Source organism: Myxocyprinus asiaticus, chromosome 15 (genome assembly GCF_019703515.2).
Source record: "Myxocyprinus asiaticus isolate MX2 ecotype Aquarium Trade chromosome 15, UBuf_Myxa_2, whole genome shotgun sequence".
Lineage (NCBI taxonomy): Eukaryota > Metazoa > Chordata > Actinopteri > Cypriniformes > Catostomidae > Myxocyprinus > Myxocyprinus asiaticus.
Window position 1 is genome coordinate 15,013,376 of NC_059358.1, and position 24,467 is coordinate 15,037,842.

The window sequence follows — 24,467 nt, forward strand, 5'->3', positions numbered from 1 at the left end:
GGTAAATTTTTTAGGTTAGGGAGGTACATTTTACTCACTAAAACCTCCATCTAATTTTCATCTTAAAAACCTCATCTGATTAAGACACCATTTCACTCACTTTTGGCACCCCAATGGACATTTCACTGGGAAACTGTATCCAAACGTGTACTGAGGCATGGTATTTCGTTTTGCAAAAAGGTTGCCATGGTCACATAATGTTCATGAGACCAGGCTATATTTTTAATGGCCAGGGGCCACTAGGAGGAGTGTTTTCTTGTTCTTTGTGATAACTCCACGCATCCAGAAACTCTGAAGAGCTCAAGCGTTACTGCAAATAGTGCTTCAGAGCTTTCTTTTTTTTTTTTTTTTCAGTGATATATGAACAGTTTGCCAGTTTTCTGCTTTAATTTTAGTAAGTATTTTTTTTTTCTCCACAAAAAAGTTAAACCCAAAGAAATGAACAGTATAGTGTACGTTGCACAATACTTTTACACGCATTGGCAGAGACTTTTATCTAAAGCAACTTACCATGTATTTAAGGTAAATAATTTTGGTAACACTTTACAATAAGGTTGTATTTGTTAACATTAGTTAACTACATTAGTTAACATAAACTAACAATGAACAATACTTTTACAGGACTTATTAATCTTAGTTAATGTTAATTGCACCATTTACCAATACACTTTTAAAGTTAAAAGTTGTATATGTTAACATCAGTTAAGGCATAGGAACTAACATGAACAATTTATTTTTGCATGACTGCAAAAATAAATATTCACAATAGAGATTTCAATTACATTTCCATTACTTTTTAGGACTAATTTTCAATACTTACCCAAGCCTGGCAAACACAATTTTAAAATGTCCTGTTATTTCTAGGGTTTTTATAACTGTGGGAACCCTACATATTATCCTTATTAATATGATTTGCCAATTCCTGTTCCATTTGTTGTCTTTAGAATTGCAGAAATGTTCTTTGAAGCAGCCAAACAAAGACTTGGTCCAAGTGTCAAAGTGGCTTAAAGTGGCTCATGGTAGGTATGTATTAGTGGTTCTACTGTCTGGGGCTCAACGCAGATCACACTAGCCTTATGGCTAGTACCATGTGAGACTGGAGTACAGTACCCATTAGAGATCACTCTGTGGGCAGGGCAGTCGTACTGTTGTCCCAGCACTGCTCTTGTTCCCTGTGTGGATTGACATACAGGTTGATTGGTGTTCTTTTGGCTGTCCTGTGATTGTGATATTAGAGAGTTTATTTCACCAAAGGGAGTTGCATATTCTGGTTCGGGGGGCAGCGGATCGGTGTATTCAGGAAGTTGTTGTCCGGGGGTGTCATATTGGTTGAGAGCGAAGGGGACGGTGTAGCCCTCCTCCATCAGAGGTCTGAACGTGAGACCCATCATCTGCCCACCTGCTACTACATCAGGCTCAGCATAGTCTGGAAACAACAGAGAAATGTTATAGAAATGTAGAATGTAGGATTCACACTGCAGTGAAGTGCTATTCATGATCATGGGACATCACTTTTAAAAGGGTTCATTTATGCAGTCTTCAAACCTATCAATAAACATAATGAATAATGATTATAATGACTCATTGTATTTATAACAATCAGAGTAAGCATTATATTTTTACACTATTATATTAAAAACACTATTATTTTGCTTCCATGCAAGCACGGATATTTCCTTCAAATTCAAATATATTTTTAACAATGATATTTTTTAAGTTATTTAAAAAAATTAAATAAATAAATAAATAAATAAATGAAATAATTATTCAATATTAATATAAAATAATATTTATTTTAAATACAAATTAAAATATATATATTTTTAAATAATATTTGTTTTAATTAATTCATTAATTAATTTAATTTTTGCCTTGCCAATTTTGACACATCATTAACCCCCTGCAATACCATCATGAAACCCAAGGGGTCCACAAATCCCAGCCTAATATAAAATTTTTCTTTCATATTATTAAAAAGTAATAGATCATAAAAGTACAGTATATGCTACTATGATGTGTACATGATGCATATTATGCTTTAGATGTGTGCCACAGTAAGCATTTACAATACATAGTTATTAAACACCTCACCTCAATTATCAAGCAATCAGACACACAATATACAGTAGTGAATACACCCTCCCTTTGATTGGTCCTCATTCCCAGAGGGCAGGCCTTACCCTCAGCCAGCTCATATCAAGGCATTATTGAGTTCCCATATGATCACCCTGGTCACCCACTGCACTGTGTCAAACAGTAGTTAGGGCTATGAAATGGGCCCCACGTTGTCCGCCTTTCTTTCTTCTTGCCTCCTCTCAATGCTCAACTCACTCAGCAGGAATGCTAAGAGGGCAAAACTGCTGTAATTGAAGTGACTTTAGAAAGGAATCTGATTGTCTTGACCACTGATCCTCTGTCCTCCAGATCCCAGAACCACTTACTAAAGAGTCTGTTGGCCAGTGGGTTGTGGGGAGGGTGCTCTTTTGGCTTCAATGCCCCTAATTTGGGCTCCAATTAAAGAACTCTTTCAGAGAAGCACTGCCGACTAAAGAAAGACCTGTTTATGCTGCCATCGAGTAACTTGGGCAGGGGAATAAGAGACATTGTCTAATTCCACTATTCCACCAACAGCCCAAAGTATGCTGGCCTTTGCTATAACCACATACCGCTAACGTCAGAGGCTGCTGACCTGGATAATGTCAGCATCAAAGTTTTCAAAACAACAGCAGCTAAAAAAACAAACCCAGATCACTCATTATAACTAAGTGTAACGGGGTTCACAGGACGGGCAAGGAGGAAGTGGGAACCAGCAGAACAGTCAACATAATTTTAATGACATAACTGAACTTAAACAAACATAAACACACAGACACACACACAGCGGCCACATGTGTCTCTCTCTCTCTCATACTGGCGCCTCCGGCTGATTAGGACAGTTCACTACTGGGCGTGCGTCCTCACGGCCTGGCTATGCCCTCATTCTCGTAACCTTCCTGGAGGGGAGGTGTTGCCGTTCCGGCCGTCCTTCTGCCGGCAGGTCTTCCCCACCTCTCTGGAGCCCTGGGAGAGGCGATGGGAGGGAGAGGGAAAGAGCGAGGGGGAGAGAAAGAGAGAGAGAGAGAGAGAGAAAAACTCGCTTGCCGGTCCCCGGACATGCCGTCGCCTGGTCCTCAGCCACTCCTCCGCCCTCTGGCAGATGACAGGCGCTCCTCCCCTGGCGGATGACAGCGAGTCCTTTGACTCCTGGCGTAGTGGCTCCTCCGACTCCCGGCTGCCAGCAGCGGCGACTCCGTCCCCTGGCGGACAGCCGCGGCTCCTCCCCTGGTGGACAGCAGTGGCAAGGACTCCATGACAGCGCATCCCTCCTCCTTCCCGGATTTCGGCACCAATGTAACGGGGTTCACAGGACGGGCAAGGAGGAGGTAGGAACCGGCAGAACAGTCAACATAATTTTAATGACATAACTGAACTTCAACAAACATAAACACACACACACACAGCGGTCGCGTGTGTCTCTCTCTCTTGAACTGGAGCCTCTGGCTTGTCTTTATCCCCCTCCCAGCTGATTAGGACAATTCAGCATCTGGCGTGCATCCTCACGGCCTGGCCACGACCACCTCCTTGTCACACTAAGCTATTTACACTGTAAAACGGCAGATGCGCCAATGAGACGCACGTTCAGTTGATGAGCATCCTGTATTGTGCAGTGGCTCTTACCACTTTATTTTTCTTGTTGAATAAAATATTTGTAACAAATGTCATACAAGTGGATTGTTTACTAGTAATTGTATTAATTAGCCTATATTTAAATAACTTCTAACCTGTTCATCAAAACCAGATCAGTTGACATAAAATGCTGAATTAAATAACTTTAGATGTTAAAATGCTCTGAAAACTATAAACTCCACCCACTTAACTGATTATGAATTTTATTTTATATAACTTCTACTGTAGTAGAACTACTATTTTTGATGTTGCATCAAAAGCAGCTCATGATGCCATAAATAAGCTACTCTGAAATGTATTATTTTGGATGATAATATATGCTCTACAAACTCCTAAGACTTTTAAACTCCAGGCTCTTTTTCCCCATACAATTAAAATAAAATGATGTTATTTCCAAATATCAAATGCATGGATTTATTGCTATGATTTTTATGTCATAACATAGGGAAACGGTCACAAGTGTAGATAGCTCAAAATATTTTTTTCTCTTCCTCGGAACCTGATTCCTTTAGGTTTTTTCTCTCTTACCACACTACCGCAGCAGGATCATCTGAGTTGTGACAGTAACATGATCAGAGAAAAAGAAAGTAATTTTATTGACAGTAAACCATAGTGGAGACATAGCAACTATACTCATTTTATCCATCATTTTCATCAGTCCAAAGACACACCCGCAAATTGTGCTAGGAAAATAAATACCAAAATTGGTCCATTCTATGGTTGAAATGTCCATTCTGCACCCCCCCCCTCCACCATTCCATATGTTACTCAAGTAAAATAAAAATAAAAAAATGTCTGAATGTACTCAAACACAAAGATTGTTGATTAACCTTTTAATATTCTTAAAGTAGACGACCTTTAGTAGCTAAATGTCCTAAATATGCCCCTGGAAACAATTAACTAAACATTAAAAACATTAAAATCATATTTATTTCTTTAATAAGTTTACAGCTCTCATGCAAGCGATAATTGCTCTTGGCCCACCCACCCAAAAGTTTCTGCCTACACTTCTGGATTGAGCCAATTTTGATGTGTTGGGCTGGCCAGGATGCTAAAACAGCATTAAAAATAAAAAATAAATAAAAAATTTACATTTCAAATAACATATGTGGTATAAAGAAATGTGTATAAAGAGTGTTCCACATTTTTCTAAAAAAAAAAAAAAAAGAACGATACTGTCTTTCTATGCTGAATCTGGCAACATAGTGGGGGTGGCTCTAACAAAGGGTCAGAATGACTACTTGGCTTTCACTCTGTATCCTTCCTGCAGTTTGAGTCACACTAACCCTCTTATTTGCTGCTATATATTTACATGATGTCTGTGAGCTTTTGGTTTGTAGAGACTCTGAGAACTTTTGTACCCAGCGGCGTCTTCTCAACAAACACTGCCTTGTCTCGTTTGTCGATTAAAAATTTCCTTCATGAATTTTGGTATTCACTGCTAAACAGGGTTGAAAAGCTGTGTGGATGTCTTACCATTGTGAGGAGGGTTGGGGAGAGCGTCGTGGATGTTCCTAACCAGAGGGTATGATATAAGCTCTGGATTTGTGCACGGAAGCTTCTTCCCATGGAAACCCTGACAGCCTGAAGCAGAGACAAATAATGTCAGTTAGGAAATACCAACAATATTGGACGTGGAATAAAAAACATACTAGAGATACAGAGAAATAACTTTTACCTTGGTCAACACAGCATTTCTTTATTTGTGCACTTCTTTTTCTGAAATAAAAAAAGACAGGTAGAGGGGTGATATCAGGGTCATATTTCCACTTCAAAAACAAAAGAAAGCCTATTTTGGGAATATTAAGATTTTCTACACTATGACATTGTTTTCACAACAATAACTACATTCTTATAACCCCAATTCTCATTACCGTAATGCAAAAAAATAAATAAATCTTACTTATTACTGTAATGAGAAAAAAAATATATGACAAATTATATACATTAAATTCTAAAGTACACATCATCCTGTATATTATAAATGATGATAGTATTTGTTGTACTGCTTTTTATGCTAATGTAAAACTGTAACACAGTCACAGTAAGAAAGACATTTATAAGAATCACCATTGAGAAAAATGGGGATTAGTTTTTTGCGACAAACTACAAAAAACTGTATTGCAATAGCGAGATTTGGGGTTAATGTGCTGAGTAATCATGAATGTAATGTCACAAGGCAAAAATCTTAATAGTAAAAAAAAATAGGCCTTATTTTCTTCATGCAAAATATGATTTCTTATTTTTTGATTTTGGGGTGAAAAGTCACCTTGATGTTTTTGTACAATTCATTCAGAGACTGTTACAGCATCATAGTGGTTAATGTTGGGACAATCTGTATCAATATTTGTTACGTTTGTAGCCCTGCTGTTTTTTACATTTGCAATGACCGTTCTAAATTCTTTCTGAGGAACAGCTGATGTGGTACCTTCTCCACCAAATGAGTCCAGCCAAAAGGCAACCCACACACAGAGTGGCACCCAAAACCATGCCCGCCACTAGTATCACTGCCTGGCTGGGACCTGTAGGGAAATAATAAAAGCTCTTTTTAGCCTTTTTAACATAGCTGACTCTAAAGGGGGGCTAGGGGGTGCATTGCCCCCTGTACTTTCCTTGTGGCCCCGCAGAGGGACCGCAAAATGACCAAGGGGGACCTGCCCATTTTCACATCATTATGTTAATATTGTCAATAATTTTTGAAGTCACCTAATCAAATTCATTCACCTGAGCTTCTTGTGATCACAGGACCCTCAGTTGGCAGTGTGTCTAGAGGTACTGTTTCTGCAACAGCTGCTTTGCCAGAGCTGACTCCTTATGAAAATAGTGAGTTTAATGTTAAGAAATACCTAATTTATCATTTACCACAATGTCCTTGGAACTGTAACTTTACTGCAATGTCCACATCTAAACTGAAGTAACTACTCTGCGATGAAAAGATGTTCTGAATTCTGTGGAAAATCCTTACCATCTCCATGGAAACGAGGTCTGAGAGGGGCAGAAGGGCAACCCAACACTTGTACTTGTACAGAGGCCCTGCTATGCCACTGCTGGGGTTTCAGAAGAAGGTAGCGTGCTACTACTGGCGGGATCAGACTGTTGAGCACTGTCAAATGACCATCAGCATAGGCCTCAAACACCTTAAAATAAAGAAATATAATCATATGAATTTAACAGCTTGAAATATATCAATGTTAAGGAAGAACTGGGATTTCAATTAATTGAACAAAGGTATATGAAAGGCACATGGAACAAAGGAAGAATTAGACTGTCTTTGTGTACCTTTCTTTCTTTGCTTGATGGAGCTTTGTATGCTTTCCAGTTTTTGCCATCTTTGCTTAACATAAGGGTGTAAGATTCAATATAGTAGTTTGGTGTACCCTTTGTTATGATACCTGAAAGCAGATGTGAGACCATCAAGTAACGATCAGTGCAATAAAAACAAAACTGTTGCAGTCTTACCCTTATCAAATCATCGATTAAAGGAACATTCCCAATACAAGGTAAATGAATAGTTCACCCAGAATTAAAATTCTGTCATCATTTACTCACTTTCATGCCATCCCAGATGTGTATGACTGTCTTTCTTCTGCTGAACAAATTGTTTTTAAGAATATTTCAGCTCTGTGGGTCCTCACAATGCAAATGAATAGGTACCAAAATTTTGAAGTTCCATAAAGCACATAAAGGCAGCATAAAAGTAATTAATATGACTCCAGTGGTAAAACCCAAGTCTTCAGAAGCTATATGATAGATGTGGGTGTGAAACAGATCAATATTTAAAGGAAAAGTTCACCCAAAAATGAAAATTCTCTCATCATTTACTCACTCTCATGCCATCCCAGATGTGTATGACTTTCTCTCTTCAGCAGAACACAAATTAATATTTTTGGAAGAATATTTCAGCTCTGTAGGTCCATACAATGCAAGTGAATGGGTGCCAACATTTTGAAGCTCCAAAAAGCACATACAGTATAGCCATCATAAAAGTAATCCATACGACTCCAGTGGATTAATGAATGTCTTCTAAAGCGAAACGCTAGGTGTGTGTAAGAAATACAACAATATTTAAAACTTCTTTTACAAAAAAGTTTGCTTCCCGCCAGCTGTGGTATGCACATTCATGAGGATGGAGTTCAAACTGCCTCTCCCGTGACATAAGCGGGTTGGCATGTCAATATCGTCGGATCCCTTGGCTGGTCTGAATTTGGCATGGGAAAAATGTTCACTGCACACCCTCAATATTTTGAGTGACTCAGTGGGTGTATTGAGTCAGCGAGCAGCCATAGTTCAGTCGCTCATGATCATTGCTAGGGTTTCTGTGAAAGTTATACCTGCGGACATAATCCAACGTTTTTCAGTAGGTTGTGGCATCCAGGATAAGCACACACAAGCACCATTTTGAAAAAGAAACAGATAAAATACAAATCTATAGCAAAACCAATTCAGCTTCTGTATAATATTCCTCCTCTTCTGTTGTAAACAACACTGTACTTCCAAAAAAAAATTATTTCACGCACCAGTTCTCACGTGAACTTGCCAATGTGCTTCTATCATGCGAGAGGCTGCGAGACCACGACCCTCATGAATGTACATACCACAGCTGGCTGGAAGCGAATATATTTAGTAAAAAAAGTTTTAAATATTGATCTATTTCTTATTTCTTGTTCTGCTGAATAAAGAAAGTCAAACACAAGTCCTTTTTTACTATAAATTCTCCTCCCTGCCCAGAAGGTGGCAGTATGCACGAATAATGTGAATCGCCACAAACAAAAGAAGAAGAATGTGAAAAAGAAAGTGGAGATTGATAGTAAAAAAGGACATTGCATTGTGAGGGCCTATACAGCTGAAATATTATTTTAAAAAGCTTTATTTGTCTTCTGCTATACACATCTGGGCTGGCATGAGGGTAAGTAAAGGATGAGAGAATTTACATTTTTGGGTGAACTATCCCTTTAAGCTCAATCAACAGCAATAGTGACATTATGCTGATTATGTTCGACTAGTCCCTCTTTTTCTTACAAAAAGCAAAAATCAAAGCTATAGTGAGGCAATTAAAATGGAAATGAATGGGGACAATTTTTGGAGGGTTAAAGGCAGAAACATGAAGCTTATAATATTATAAAAGCACTTATATATATATTTATACTGTATAAGCATATATATATATATTTATAATTTGTCTATTAAAACTTGTGTATTATTTGAGCTGTAAAGTTGTTTAAATCTTCGTTTTTGTGGGATTACAGGGTTTAAGGCATTATGTCATCATGGCAATGATGTCGTAAAATTGGATATAAGTTTACACAGAAAAAGCTATTAAGCGATTTTTTACACTAAAATCATGTTATCGTGCATATTATTTACGTCTTGTGGCTATACTTCTGAAAAAGTGAGAATTTGAACGTTTACAGTTTGGCCCCATTCTCTTCCATTGTAAGTGCCTAATTTTATTTATTTTTTAAAGAAAAAAAAACGTCTAAATTAATTTTTGTGCTAATCAACAGTATGCCACAAATGCTGTTGACTGAGCTCATCTTTTATTCAAGGAACAATAAACAAAAAGTAAATATGTCTCCCATGTCTGTATCATGCATTTGTCAAACATCATCTAGATGCAGCCATTTGACTTATGGCCAGTTGTAGATTTTTCATCATATAACAGATAGCTCTGGCTGTTAATTCTGATTGCATGAGCTACAAGTCTTTGTAAAATGCAGTTAAACCCACACCTGTGACCGCAAATTCAATATTAATACACCAAGTTGCCATGTTACTTGGCAACCGTAAACAGCCTATGGTGAAGGCCCGGGTATACTTAGTTTTTCTGCATTGTGCCTGGTTGACTGCATTGCCTTTCTAAGCATACTGTTTTGACCGCAAGCGAATATGAATATGAACGCATGCTGCGACGATGTGCACAGACAAGGACTGTCCGCGTGTTGAGAAAATCTGTGCCGCATATGAACACTCCGCGCAGATGATGAAATTTGCCTCACGTATACTGTGCCCATTCCGATCAGCTATGCGGACAACCAGCATATACATTGGCCTTTAGAGTTATGAACTAACTTGGCAGAAGAATTATTTATTCTGATTATTCATATTAATAATGAATAATATTCATCTTATTAAACATTGGTAATTTGTATCATATTGCTGTTACCAGCATTTAGCAAAAGCGAAAAGCCACGAGAGGCCGTGCAAACTGCCTGTTTCAATAGGAAATATGTCGACACAGGAAAGAAAACTGTGCATGTCAAGCGATTTCATGGGGTCTTAAAATATTTTCCTATTGTGAGTTGTTTGCAGAGAAACAATAATTGTTCGAGGTTGACCCCTGACCTGTGACACTACTCCTATTCCACAACTCAAGCGCCAGCCATGGCTGCTGGTCTTCGGAGCTCGCAGCCCACTGAGAGTTCCCATGTCCTGGAGACCAAGAGACCCGCTGACCGAATCTGTTCACCTCCTCCCACACTGAAGAAGTGTTATAGGCCACCACTGTTAGTTCACTATCATACTCTGTGCATGGAAAGGGAACAAAATGTGTTCAAACATGTGAAAAACTAAATGTTAGTTTTTAAACTGCTATGCCATGTTTATCTTCTGGCAATATGTAATTACAAATAGGTACTAATATCATGTTTAAAGTGTAAGTATAATGTAGCAGGTGCAACAGTGTATTATATTCACTGTAATTTTGTGTGTACCCTGAACACTGACTAATTGATGGTCTTGGGATCAAATTAAACCAAGAAATCCCAATTTTACAACTGAATCAACAATATAGCCACTTGAGATTAAAGCAGCATATTTAAAGTGAGATTTCAAAGGTATATATTATACTGTATAATAATTGTTTAAATACAGTATGTATTTACATTTCTACATTATTTTAATACTTTCACTACAATACAGTAATAATTATGTAAATTTAGTGTTACATTTCGGTTACAGCGTGTGTATACCAGTAATGTTAACAACTTGCATTTGATTTGCAGTTAAATAAACATTATCACAATAAGTTAATAGCAAAGCTATAACTCAGGCCTATTAGTGATCTGTCTATATAAATTATAATTACTAGATGACATAGACAAATGACTAGTTATGAATTCAAATAATATCTGCCCAAATCATGTCTCATAGACATAGTTATTACCTCTGTGGAAGACAAGCCGTTTATCTGATAAGGAACCACTGTAAAGAAAAAAAATTCAGGTGAATGATGCATTCATAATTGTTTTGTTTACATTTTCTTACACTTTTATGTCATCATTTACAGTTTGTTAGCCTCAGTCACTGTAACAACATTTGTGATGGGGTGTAAGGAGGAAGCAGGAGTCACCGAATTTCAACTCAAAAAGGTAATTTATTTTATAACACAAAATTGGCTTTTCAGCACTTCATTCAACAAAAACTCGCTTTTCAGCGGAGGGTCAGAACATGCTCTCTCTGTGTGTGTGTGTGTGTGGGTAGCTCTCCCCTCACTGGCATCTGGGCTTGCTCTTAAAACCCATCTCCACTCTCACTGTAATGACAAACAGCTGTTAGAGACAGGTGATGATCCTTACTGTTCTCATCTCCTGATCTCACTCTCCCTCCACAAGCCGGCACTCAACCATGCCCCCACCACCACATACCCCCAGACCAGAGAGCCATCAGACCAGAGAGCCATCCGGCATGCCCAGTACTCCCCTCCCCATTTCTGGAGAGAAAGTCTGCAACAGCCATCTGCGCCCCCTGGTCTGTGGACCACCTCAAACTTAAAAGGCTGAAGAGCCAGATACTAACGGGTGATCCGCACATTGGTATCCTTCATGCGATGGAGCCACTGTAGTGGGGTGAAAGCCCGTCCCAGGAGGTAGAACTGAAGGGTGAGGACTAACCACCTGATAGCCAGACACTCCTTCTCAATGGTGATACATCGCCTCTCTCGCCGAAAGCTTCCGGCTGATGTACAGCACTGAGCGATCCTCCCTCTCGACCACCTGGAATAACACGGCTCCCAACCCCCTGTTTGATGCATCGGTCTGTACAACAAAAGGGAGAGAAAAATCAGGAGCATGTAACAACGTCTCACCACAGAGCACAGCTTTCACCTGCATAAAAGCCTGTTGGCACGGAAAGGGTCTGGGGCTCCCTTTTTAGTGAGATCGGTCAGCGGGCTGGTAAAGTTCAAATAATTAGGCACAAGCTTCCTATAATAGCCAACCAGCCCAAGGAACTCTCTCACCTGCTTTTTGGTCTTGGGTCTCGGGCAGGCCGCAACCGCTGCTCAATTTGGTGGCGCACCTGCCCGTGACCCAAATGGAACCCCAGATACCATACATCCACCCATCCAATTGCGCACTTCTTGCGTGAGTCCAGCCTGTTGCAGTGACCTCAGAACCGCCCTCAGATGCTGCATGTGCCGCTGCCAATCTTTACTGTATATAATGATGTCATCCAGATAGGCAGTGCCATACGCAGAGTGCGGTCTGAGGACTTGGTCCATAAGGCACTGAAAAATAGCTGGGGCCCAAAAGAAACCGAACGGAAGGGTCACAAATTGGTTTAAGCCAAACGGTGTGGAGAAGGCCATTTTCTCACGGGACACTGGTGTTAAGGGGATCTGCCAATAACACTTAGTTAAATCCAGTGTTGAATAAAAGCGAGCCGCACCCAACCGATCGAGCAGTTCGTCAATACGAGGCATTGGATATGCGTCAAATTTAGACACTGCAATGACCTTTCTATAATCCACACAGAACTGGACCGAGCCATCGCTCTTCAGAACCAGCACCACCAGGTTGGCCCAGTCACTGTGGGATTCTTCTATTACCCCCATATTGAGCATGGCCTTTAATTCTTCCTGAACCACTTTTTTTTGTGCTCGTGTAATCGGTAGGGATGACTGCGTGCCATTACCCCTGGGGTTGTTTCGATATGTTGTTTTATGAGGTTCGTAAGACCGGGAAGGGGCGAGAACATGTCCGAGAATTCTCTTTAAATGTAATTTTAATCTTGATGTGGGTAGTAATACAAGGACTTTATCTCCCTGTGTAAATTCCCGTAGCCAAGCTCCCCTGTTATACAGCCATGTCTGACGTTCTTGGACCTGTAGCAAATTCTCCTGCTATAGTTGCCCCAATGTGTGGAGATTTGCTCTAAGGTCAAGAACGTATTGAATTTAGTTTTTGCTGTTTGAAGGTCCCTCCTCCCAATCTTCCCTCACGACATCTAAGACACTGCGAGGCTTACATCCATACAATAATTCAAATGGGGAGAATTCCATGGACCTCTCGAACTGCGAATAACAGGGGTTCAAGCCACTTATCCCAACTCTGAGCATCTTCGTGCACAAACTTACGAATCAAGCTTTTCAGTGTTTTATTAAACCATTCGACCAAGCCGCCCGTTTGCAGGTGGTACACGCTTGTCCGAATCGATTTAATACCCAGTAATTCGTACAGCTCACGTAGTGTATGTGACATAAAAGTAGTGCTTTGATCAGTGAGGATTTGTTTCAGAATCTCCACTCGGAAGATAATTTTGAAGAGTGCCTCCGCAACACTGCATGCTGAAATGTTGCATAGAGGCACTGCTTCCAGATATCACGTTGCTTAGTCCACCAGAACCAACACAAAGCAATGTGTGCGTGCATTTGCTCTAATGGCCCGACGAGGTCCATAGCAAATCTTTTGAAGGGGACCTCGATCAAATGAAGCGGGTGCAAAGGCGCTCTTCAGGTGGCCGGCAGATTCACCAGCTGACATTCACACCATGCTGCACACCATTTGCGAACATCCCCACGAACGACCGGCCAATAGAAACGGGCCATTAGATGGTTCAATGTCTTTTCCTGCCCTAAGTGACCCGCCATCGGATTATAATGAGCCTCCTGGAATAACATTTCCCAACAGCTCTTTGATATCAATAACTGGGTTGTATCTTCTTTTGTCTGAGCGTCCTACGTCACTCGATACAACCAGTCATTTATAATAGAAAAGTACGGATATGCAAGTGCAATGTCTGGCTGAAGACGCTGACCATCAATCACTCTCACTTGGTCAAAGGCATGCCTAAGAGTCCCGTCTCGTGTCTGCCCCAGAGGGAAATCCCCAGTGGGCAATACTCTACATCATCTTGATGCGGAGCTGACATAGACGGCCCTGGCTCTGCCTCCCCAGCGAGTGCATCCCACACCAAGACACTCTGTTACAGGACCCATCCGCACAAATTTCCCTTAATAAAATGGAAAACACCGGCCAATTAATTCCCAAAATTAGCGAATGAGTAAGGCGTGAACTAACCGCCGCCTCGACACTATGCTTTTGTCCCTGGAATTGAATTGTCTCAGTCACTACAGGATATTCGTGGATATCCCCATACACACACCTTACCTTCACCTTGTGACTAGCACCCAAAGCCTCATTTTGAACCAGGCATTGATGGATGGAGGTTTGGCTGCAACCCGAATCCATCAAGGCCTGGTATGTACCCCACTTAATACTGCGGTACATCCCAGCTCGATCGGGGGCAGCCTGCAGCCTCTCGGAAGCCGAGCAATAAACTGCTCCAGTACCACCAGGTCGATCACAGCCCCGACGTCACGTTGCTCAGCCAGCAACCACCACAGGCAGGCGTCTCGGAGCTGTTAGGCGAAGGCGCACGGCCGGCCATGCTCACCCAGGGTCAACGAGCAGAAGTGTTGGCGCTGTTGTACTGATGTCCGGCCGACACGTTGCAGGATGGCATTCTTGAGATCGCATACATCAGGAGGTTCTCTGCTGGCAACTGCTACGCTGCGAGTTGGGCCTCCCCGGACAACAGCGGTAACAAGCGGAACGCCCACTGGCTGCTTGGTCAACTGCATGCCCCCACCATCTGGATCATCCTGGGGGCCCATCTTGACCAGAGGAACATGGGGCGGGGTGGACGCAGCAGCAGCTCCTTCCTGGTATAGCAAGCTCCGGAGCACCTGCTGGTCCTCCGCTTGGGCCTGGAGGAGTGTGACGAACCGCTGCTCCTGTTCCGTGTGCAGCTCGAGGTGGGCCCAGTGCTGCGACTGGTGGATGCTGGCGAGGGTCTTAAACATTTCCTCCAGAGTTGAGGCCTCGATGGCGGCATTCCTCCTCCTTCAAATCCCGAGTTTCGGCACCAGTGTAACAACGTTCGTGATAGGGTGCAAGGAGGAAGCAAGAATCTGAGAAATTCAACTCATAAAGGTAATTTATTTTATAACACAAAATTTGCTTTTCAGCGCTTCAGCGGAGGGTCGGCATACACTCTGTGTGTGTGTGGGTAGCTCTCCCCTCACTGGTGTCTGGCTCGCTCTTAAAACCGGTCTCCACTCTTACTGCAATGACAAACAGCTGTTAGAGACAATCATTGCCAGGTGATGATCCTTACAGTTCTCATCTCTTGATCTTGCTCTCCCTCCACAAGCTGGCGCTCAACCACGCCGCTACCACCACAGTCACCATTAGCTTTCATTGTATGGACAAAACATGCAATGAAAGTGAATGGTGACTGAGGCTAACATTTTGCCTAACATCTCCTGTTGTGTTCCATGGAAGAAAGAAATGAATATGTTCTTGGAACAACATCAGGATGAGTAAATTATTAAAGAATTGTACATTTTAGGTGAAATATCCCTTTAAATTGGACTCAGCAAAATGGGCTTTTGTAGAACATGTTAGTGTTCTGATACTGTACCGTCTCAAATGCATATGGATCATAACCCTCTGAGAGTCTGGTTCATTAAAGCACACATACAAGTTGCAGTTGCAAATCCTCTGGCAAACAATACACTCACGTTTTTGACAGTATTCCATTAGCGAAGTTTGACTCATACAGAGTAATGCCCCTCTGCAGGGACACGTTGATCATGCCACCCAGACTGTCTGAAATAACCCCAGCATGGATTGCAGCTTTGCACAGTACAGATGTCTAGAAAAACATAAACACATGTATGCTTTGCAACATTACATCATCCAAAGTTATTAACATTCTCTGTCACTTGTGCTTTATCAACATAATCACTTGACCTTAATGAAAAGGGCCTGCTGTAAGCTATTACAAATATAGTTTGTGACATCAATCCATATAAAGTAGTAAATTCAAATGTGATGACACATAATAATCCCTCGAATACACAAAGCCCCATTCTGTGGTGAAAACCTTACATCACGATATCCTTGGCCATGCCAGCCCCAGATATCTCCTGCAACACCTTTGCAGCCTGCAGGACAGAACGCACTGGAAAACAGAGCTCAGGATTCAGACATTAAACATTAAAACATTAAACATTAAAACATCCCAAATGTCATTTGTTGAGGATTTCTTTGTACCTGATCTGCTGAGAGGAGAAATGTGTTCCTCGATGCAAGCATGAAATGAGCTCTATGAGAGAGAACAAAAAAATCTATGAATACAACACTCCAGAACATGTGCTCAATAATTTGGCTCTATTCTACCAACATATCTCTGACTTGACAAGACCACGTCATGCAATCTCTACGATGCTGTATATACAAAGAATAGTGTATACACTGTAAAACAATTGCCAGGATTTTATAAGATCTAACAGTAAAGTCTTACAGTAAAATACTGTTTTCAGTATTTTACTGTAAAATCAATGCAGCCTAGGTCATTTTCTCTAACAACACAAATTACTGTGAAAAAAGAAATTAGAATATCGCACTGTATTATGGAAAAATTGTGTTTCATTTGAAGTCACCATTATGGTGTCTAGTGTTTCCTTTGAATGGGGCCTAGTCTTATTTATTTCTAATTAAGTTTTTCTCTCAGTTGGTGCAGTTGAGTTTAAGAACACAAATTATTGTACTGTGATGTATGGAGAAAATTTGACAATTTAGTGGTTGACTTTATGTCAGACCATGATGTGTAGTCTACACTAAATGATAAATTTGAAAGTAAAGAAATACTATCAATTTAAAAGAACATTGAGGGAGGGATGTTTGCAGTGCTATTCTTTGATGTGATTGGTTTTATCTTCCATGAACTTTTCAACCTTTTCAAAAAAATTCAACCAGGCATGCACAGATATCAACACTCAGCATACAAATCTCAACTATGGTGACAATTAACAAACAATATAGATTAAAAATATATAGATGATCATTGTGATTCTACAACAGCACTGCTACATTATAGAAATGTCATGGCCCTGCTCACTATGAAGTCACAGTATACAGTTGCCTTTTAATTGTGATAAATTATAGAAATACTACTGTAAGATATACTGTGAAAATAGTTCAACTAGTAGCCAGTAATTTACGGTAACTCACACTATATTTTTTACGGTGTAGTCACAGAAGTGTGCAGGGGCCAGGAAGCCAGTCAAAATTAGGTACATTGCACAGCTACTGTATGCTCTTCAGGACTTTACATAACAACTTCATACACAACAGGAAAGAAAGGAAGATACAAACCATTCCTGCTCACTCCTGTGCAACAACATGGGAACTTCTAGAACATTTGACTGTACACTGACGTCAAGAGATCTTTTCTGGAAAGTTACAGCCTCAAACGTTCTAAATACGCTTCATGTTTATAAATGAGTGGGCTGAATATTTGACTAATGTGCAGTTGTTGAATAACATAAAAAAAAAAAAAAGATTTTAAGTTAAAATTAATGTGTGTGTGTGTGTGTGTGTATATGTATATAAATATATATATAGAGAGAGAGAGAGAGAGAGAGAGAGAGAGAGAGAAAGAGAGAGAGAGAGAAAGAGAGAGAGAGTATATATATACAGTATACACTGTATGCAAAACAGAACCTGAATTATCCTTTCACATACTTCAAATCTACCCTTAGTTAGGGTTAGTATGTGTGATGAGCATGTGGATATTTTTATAGTTAATGGTAACAAAATATTTTTTTACAATGCAGAAGTGACGTTTTTAATTTGGTCTAGTCTGCCAAATGGAAGGGATGTTTATTTAGCAATCTGCACACGGTGACCTGTTTATTGAGTAAGCTCTACTTTCAGAGAACAAACAGTCCCTGGCTTGTTTACTCTGCGCCTATACAACACACTCAGAGCATGAAGAACCATGGAGCCAGATGGCATAATCTATTAGCTCTTATTTTGAATGAGAGTCACTAAATCACATAATGTACGTTGATAGTAAAGGATTCCATTTCTGTCTAATATTTAAAGGATATGTGGGAGTGGGTGGGGAGTGTGTGATGTTGGAGATGAGCTGTTATACAGTACCTGAGTGCTGACTGGTTGAATAGGACATCACAAAACCTCGCCCAGAACGGTGAGTGCCGGAGATGAAACGCACGGTAACTTCATTAGTACTAACAGACACATTCTTGTTCTTTGCCTCTAACTGCCCACACAGAGGACCTGGAAACACACAAACACACAGTGTAAATCAGTGGATATGGGCCACACCTGCTGTCACATGGCCCATAGTGCAGGCTGGCTTCCATGTTCAAACAAACACACAACAAGGACTCACAAAAGTGAATTACATGCAGTACAGTAGAGATTAAAGGAATAGTTCACTCAAAAATGAAAATTCGCTCATTTATCATCCCAAATCTGTGTGACTTCCATTCTTCAGCAGAACACAAATGAAGCTTTTTATAAAAAATATCTCCGCTCTGTTGGTCCATTCAATGCAAGTGAATGGTGGCCCGAACTGTGAAGCTCCAAATATCACATAAAGGCAGTATAAAAGTAATCCATACAACTTAAGTGGTTTAAACAATGTCTTCTGAAGTGATCCAATCGGTTCTGTGCGGGAACAGACCAAAATGTAACTTACTTTTCACTATAAATGTTGACAACAGTCTCCTTGGCAATCATGATTTCAAGCTCGATTACACTTCCCATAGCGCCATCTAGTGCTCTGCGCATACGTCAACCACTAGGATGTGTAATCAAGCTTGAAATCATGATCGTGCCTAGAGACTGAAATGGCAAGATGTACAGTGAAAAAGGAGTTACAATTTAGCTTGTTCTCACCCAAAACTGATTGGATCGCTTCAGAAGACAGTGATTAAAACACTGGAGTATGGATTACTTTTATACTGTCTTTATGTGATATTTGCATCTTCAGAGTTCTGGCTACCATTCACTTGCATTGTATAGAACTACAAAGCTGAGATATTCTTCAATGTGTTTGTTCTGCAGAAGAAAAAAGTCATACACATCTGGGATTGCATGAGGTTGAGTAAGTGATAAGAGAATTTTCATTATTATGTGAACTATCCCTTTAATATACACTTTGTTTACTGTAAACAGTAGCTCTGTTCCAAAACCTTGGGAACCTCACTGTCTACTGTCTACATAGGCAGCTGCCTTCTATGGCAACATCCTAACCTTCATGGAACCAATAAGGTGACTGATTTGAAACACTCTACATAGGCAACAAGTCTCTTAATCTCACGAGAACCAAACAAGAGACAGGACAAGCGCTCACATTTGATTCCAGAAGTTTACTGTTAGCACGTTGCTAAGCTAATGAAGTTATACTCTAATGAGAACAAGCATATAACTCACAAATATTGGTTAAAATAGTCAATTTTAATTAGATGGAATTATTTTTATTGGTACATTTCAGTATTGAATGATATTATAATCCACGTTTCTCTCGATCATTGATGCATTTTTGTACTGAGCTTGTCGCAGTTTATTCAGGGACTGCCTTATCTGCGAGGGATGCAAGTGATGCAGCCTTAGGGGCCATTCACAGTGAACACATTTAGCTTCCATTTGCGCTGTTTCTCAATTGTTTTTCTATGTAAACATGTACTAGACAGACAACTTTGACCGTTGCGTCACGTCTCGCTGTTTTTCTGCGTCTTGCGCAGGAGCACCACATTTTTCAGACAATGTGTCAAGTTTAAAAGAACTTCAACTTTTAAAAGATGTATCTGTTCTATTGTTTTTTATTTTTTAGCCTGAATGGCCCCTAATTCTTGCAGCCTTCCTTTTGTAGCCCTAAAATGCTGGGCAGCTCCCTTAGTTTTTGGAATAGAGCTAGGGTCACACTGACAAGCACACAATATAAACACATTTAAGCTTTAGTGCATTTTTAGCTTCAACACACAATCCTTTGCACTCACACTGCCATAAAAGGCACACACGTTCACGCGCATGCACACTTGTGTGCATTATTGCCTCATGGGAGCCTGAGGCAAATCACGCCCTACCCTCTTGCTGTGTGTGTGTTGGCACTTTTATGTGACCATGAAAGAGCCAGTCTCATATCTGCCATGCAGCAACAGAGCGAAATGCACCATGCAAGCTGCAGGCATGCTCTTCTGGTCACATGATTTAGAGAAACGTGCCAAGAAGCAGCGTGAGCTAGGCCCTCTGGAATTCCTCAATAACAACTCTGTAAATAGCATTGCAATAGAATTAACGGTTGGAAGCTGGTGAAAAGGTGTAAGGATGCTTCTTGTACCACGTTCCAAATCATATATCCAGATCGTTCATTCTGAAAAAAAAAAATTTGTGCCACTACTGACACAAAAATACAACCTTATATGCTTAGATCTGTGTCATTCCCTAATGTCAGTGAGAAGGGGTTCATACCCACTCTGGTGTCTCCATTGCTATCTGTGATGGTAAGAGAGCCAGCTATGCAGTCTTGGCTCCACTCCAAGTCAAAGTCCCCAAAGGTCAAGAGCAGTGTCTGGGCCTTTGGTACCCTCAGACTCCACTCACACTGGGTGTGGTTGGGGTAGGTTCCTGGGAAGTTACACGAGGCCAGTGTGCCACTGGTGGAGCTCAAGATTGTGTGCCCACACCCATCGCCTACGGGGAAGAGGAGAGATCCTATTGATATTGATGTGGAAAAAGGAAAAAATGCCATGTATAAACTTTTATCTTGTGTGGTTTCGTGTTCTGTTTAGTTTCCACACATAATTTCAACCACATATTTTATCTCAAATATGATTTCCATTTTTATCAAATGCAGTAACTAGTTTTGCTCTCAGCATTTGTTTAGCACATGAGAAAATAAGACAGAGAACACTTAGTGTGTCGGTGTGAGAATGGAGAGTATTGGTTGGTCGTTGTGTCGACTGGTTATTAAAGAGAGGTTGAAACAGCTAAAGCTTGTGCAGTAAGTGGGCTTGCCAATTTCACCAGTATTAGTCACACTTTAAGGAACTTTCCAGAAATAACGTTAATGAAAGCCATAATTGCCATCAGGCTTGGTTGATGACAGGGCTGTGTTGTAGGTGAGTAAAGGGTATCTTCCACAGACATGGTCTACCAAATTCATAACGGCAACATAACCCCAAAACAATTGGCAACTAGTCTGCACTTCCACTAAACTACTTTGACGTTGTGCACGCTAAAACTGAATTACGAAATTCTATATGTGTACTTTAAGTGGCCTGCTCCTTTTATGGTATAGGTAGCCCCTATGTAATGAACTAGAGTGGAGTGAGCCCTCAGCCGTTCTGTCATTCTGACTCTCTCAGTCACCACTGACTCATTTGTGTTTAAAACTTTGCAATGCTTCCGTGGTCCCCCTTTTTCCACATTTGGTGCACATTATCTTTGAATCTACTAAATCTCTTGTTGCTTTGTACAATCTTAATCATCACAGAGGAAAACAAACATGATTTTGTGGTCAAGCTGTTAACTACTCTCAACTGGCAAAGTTTAAAATCTATGTGTGACTAGCATGCTCAAATGGCTGAATGTTTGATTTGGTTTGAGAGCAATTTTACCTATAAGAGCCATTTTACAGTAGTATTTACCTCAGATTTGGGTGAAGCTGGAGGTTGTTTCTCTGTTTCTAAGAGATAATATAGTTTGGCGTCCCACTAATAATAGAATATACTGTATGTTGCTATTAAAGTAATTAACGGATGGACTGATTCAGCTTTAATTGATAGGGTATTTAATGTTTAAATGTTCTGGCTATTGATCCAGGTATAATCAAGAATTTTATTAGCAATTTAAACACATTATACTCTAGCCAATTATTGTTCTTTTCTTTCTTTCCTCCATGGAACACAAAAGGAAATGTTAGGCAAAATGGTAGCCTCAGTCACTATTTACTTTCATTGTAACTTTTTTCCATTCAATGAAAGTGAATAGTCTGCCTAACATTCTGTCTAACGTTACTTTTTGTGTTCCACGGAGGAAAGAATGTCATACGGGTTTGAAACAACAAATAAGTAAATTTGTCATTCAATTTTTCATTAAAATTGTCCTTTCTGGGTGAACTTTCCATTTAACTGCCATTAAAAATGACAATTCTTTCTGTTTAGATTCTTACTCACTATTTGCTGTTGTAACTTGTAATTTAGCCTTTGCACAAATAATGCTATTTAAATGTTTCATCATTGCCTTTTATCAGGATTTACGGTAAGCTTTTATTTTAAAATGTAAATTCAGTTCTGAAAGCTTTGTACATTTTACAGCAAAGTTTTAAGTGTCTATAGTGTGGTGTTTAAGAATTTCACTTGGAAACACCAAAGTCTTTCTAGCAAGTCAGTCCACTGGAAGCCATCTTTGGAACACTCTCGGGAGGCTATTTCCAGTCATGACAGTGCAGCTCCTATCTACTTGAATGGGGAATGCCGAAATCTCAAAAAAAGTTGGTCAAGATCACGATCAAAGAACATATTTCAAATCAGCAAAAAATTCTGATAATACTAGAATCATAAATTGTGCTTCTTTGCCTCATATTACGCTAATAAATGCTATTTTCTCAGCTTGTATTGCTAATGCGCATGCGCATACTCGAGTTGATTGACAGGCAATGTCTGTATCTAAAAGGTTATTGGCTCTTAAACCTGTAAGGTGGGACTTCCTTTCTACATCCGTTGAAAGTTGGGCGCTAGAGCTTCTTGGTTGGCCATTCCAATTTCTCCCATTCATTTTAATAGAAGAGACCTGTCTCTGCTAATCTGGCAACACACTATTTGTGCATATTATTTGGTGTAATCCATCAACTGAAGACTTGTTAAATGACACATAGCCTAAAGAATAATAATGGTTGGCCACAAAAACAAGGAAGTCTAATACAGGATCCCTGAGATCCCTCTAGTCTAGATACATTTCCATGAAACTGCCCAGAGTCTACTTTGGACTCCCCAAAGAGCTCATTCTCTATCTTAAGGCTTAGATTTCTTTTAATCACAGCTCGGAATTCCCATATAACCTCTCACAAAACATGGCCTAAGGCAATCTGTAGACATTATCCAGGCAACCACTATGATGACACCTGTATGATGTGTGTAAGTTGAAGTCCTGCCCCCTTGTATTCTGCCTAATCCTGATAAAGCTCCATATCTTTGAAAACTTTCATGCAATATAAAATAATACAATCTAAAAACTAGTCAGCATCCCCCTTGCAAGCACACACTGTATAAGGCAGATTTCTGGGGGAGGACATATGACTGGACAGCATTCTTCCATGACTACAACGTAGTCTGTGAATCTGGCTGTAGTGATTCATGCAGACCCCACACATATTGAGAAATACCATATATAAACTCATTCTTCCTGCAGGGCTGAAAATGTATATTCCTGAAATTTATAGACAGGCACAACCAGAGGACATATTCCAGTCTGGCAGTCTGGATGCTGATCGGATGTGCCTGTGATATTATTTGGACAACTATTGCTACACACACACGCACACACACACACACACACACACATGTTGGTGCGGCTATCCTTATGAGGACTCTCCATAGACATAATAATTTTTATACTGTACAAACTATAGATTCTATCCCCTAACCCTAACCCTCACAAAAAACGTTCTGCATTTTTACCTTTTCAAAAAAACATCGTTTAGTATGTTTTTTTAAGCGATTTGAATTATGGGGACACTAGAAATGTCCTCATAAACCACATTTATAGCATAATACCCTTGTAATTACCAGTTTGTAACCTAAATAAATGTCCTGTAAACCACCCAAACCCACACACACACACACACACACACACACACACACAAACACACACACACAATGAACTGTTAAAACACTACACAATTATACAGTAAATCAGTTGGGTGTATATAAATCTGTGACTGATAAGACTTTAGACTTTACTATATATATATATATTTAACTTTTTATATATTATCAACATATTAAATTCTAAAAAAATATAATAAATATAATACAATATTAATATAAGTAATATTAATTAATTAATTATTATAATATTAATATCTAATAATATAAGTATAACAATATCCATTATTAACAATAATAGGGATAATAATATAAATATACAATTTTATTGAAACCCTTGTATTGAAGGATATTGTCAAACAAGAGAAATATAACTACTGTAGTATAATATATGTCTTAAAAGAACGTCTTTAATGAACATCCAACTACTGTGAGACTCTGAGTATATGTTATTGAAAGTGTCAGAGTGGATGTAACCTTGTTGGTTTAAGTGTAGCAGGAGTAACCTCACCCTTTTGACCGCATACCAACACCATCGTTTCAATGCTGAGAAGAAGCCAAATCCTAGGGAATTCGATAGTATCCCAAATACCTCCAGGCCTAGCATGCATGGTTTTCTCCTGGATATTGTTTCGCTGACTCTAGCGTTCAGATTTTAAGCCATGAGTTAAAATGACTACAATGTCGTAATCTATCAACAGTCTCGCGATTCTCATCCAAGAAGACAAGTTAAGAGGCAACAAAAAGTAGCCCGTCCCCGACTGGGCATGGCATGGGTTAATTTCCTCTTCTCTTATTGGACTCAGGACGTGCTATTCAA

General features: G+C 39.9%; 2 protein-coding genes across 4 annotated transcripts in view; both read right to left on the reverse strand.

The window, feature by feature from the left end:
* The window catches only part of LOC127453288 (mitogen-activated protein kinase kinase kinase 5-like), a 422,352-nt gene that overhangs the window by 201,445 nt on the left and 196,440 nt on the right, over positions 1-24,467 (reverse strand). The gene's annotated exons all lie outside the window — the stretch shown is intronic.
* LOC127453306 (discoidin, CUB and LCCL domain-containing protein 1-like) lies at positions 442-24,388 on the reverse strand. 3 transcript variants are annotated; one of them, XM_051719627.1, is made up of 15 exons: positions 24,159-24,381; positions 20,292-20,513; positions 17,955-18,092; positions 16,062-16,113; positions 15,897-15,969; positions 15,527-15,660; positions 10,889-10,926; positions 10,069-10,248; positions 7,006-7,118; positions 6,692-6,863; positions 6,451-6,537; positions 6,155-6,248; positions 5,405-5,445; positions 5,203-5,310; positions 442-1,426 (listed from the first exon to the last, which is right to left on the reverse strand). In XM_051719627.1, the coding sequence occupies exons 1-15, from the start codon at positions 24,256-24,258 to the stop codon at positions 1,005-1,007; spliced, it is 1,974 nt and encodes a 657-aa protein (XP_051575587.1). In that variant the 5' UTR covers positions 24,259-24,381; the 3' UTR covers positions 442-1,004. The 3 variants fall into 3 exon arrangements, with proteins under 3 accessions (XP_051575587.1, XP_051575586.1, XP_051575588.1); XM_051719626.1 differs by having other exon boundaries at positions 20,292-20,534; XM_051719628.1 differs by lacking the exon at positions 442-1,426 and adding an exon at positions 1,433-3,368 and having other exon boundaries at positions 20,292-20,534; positions 24,159-24,388.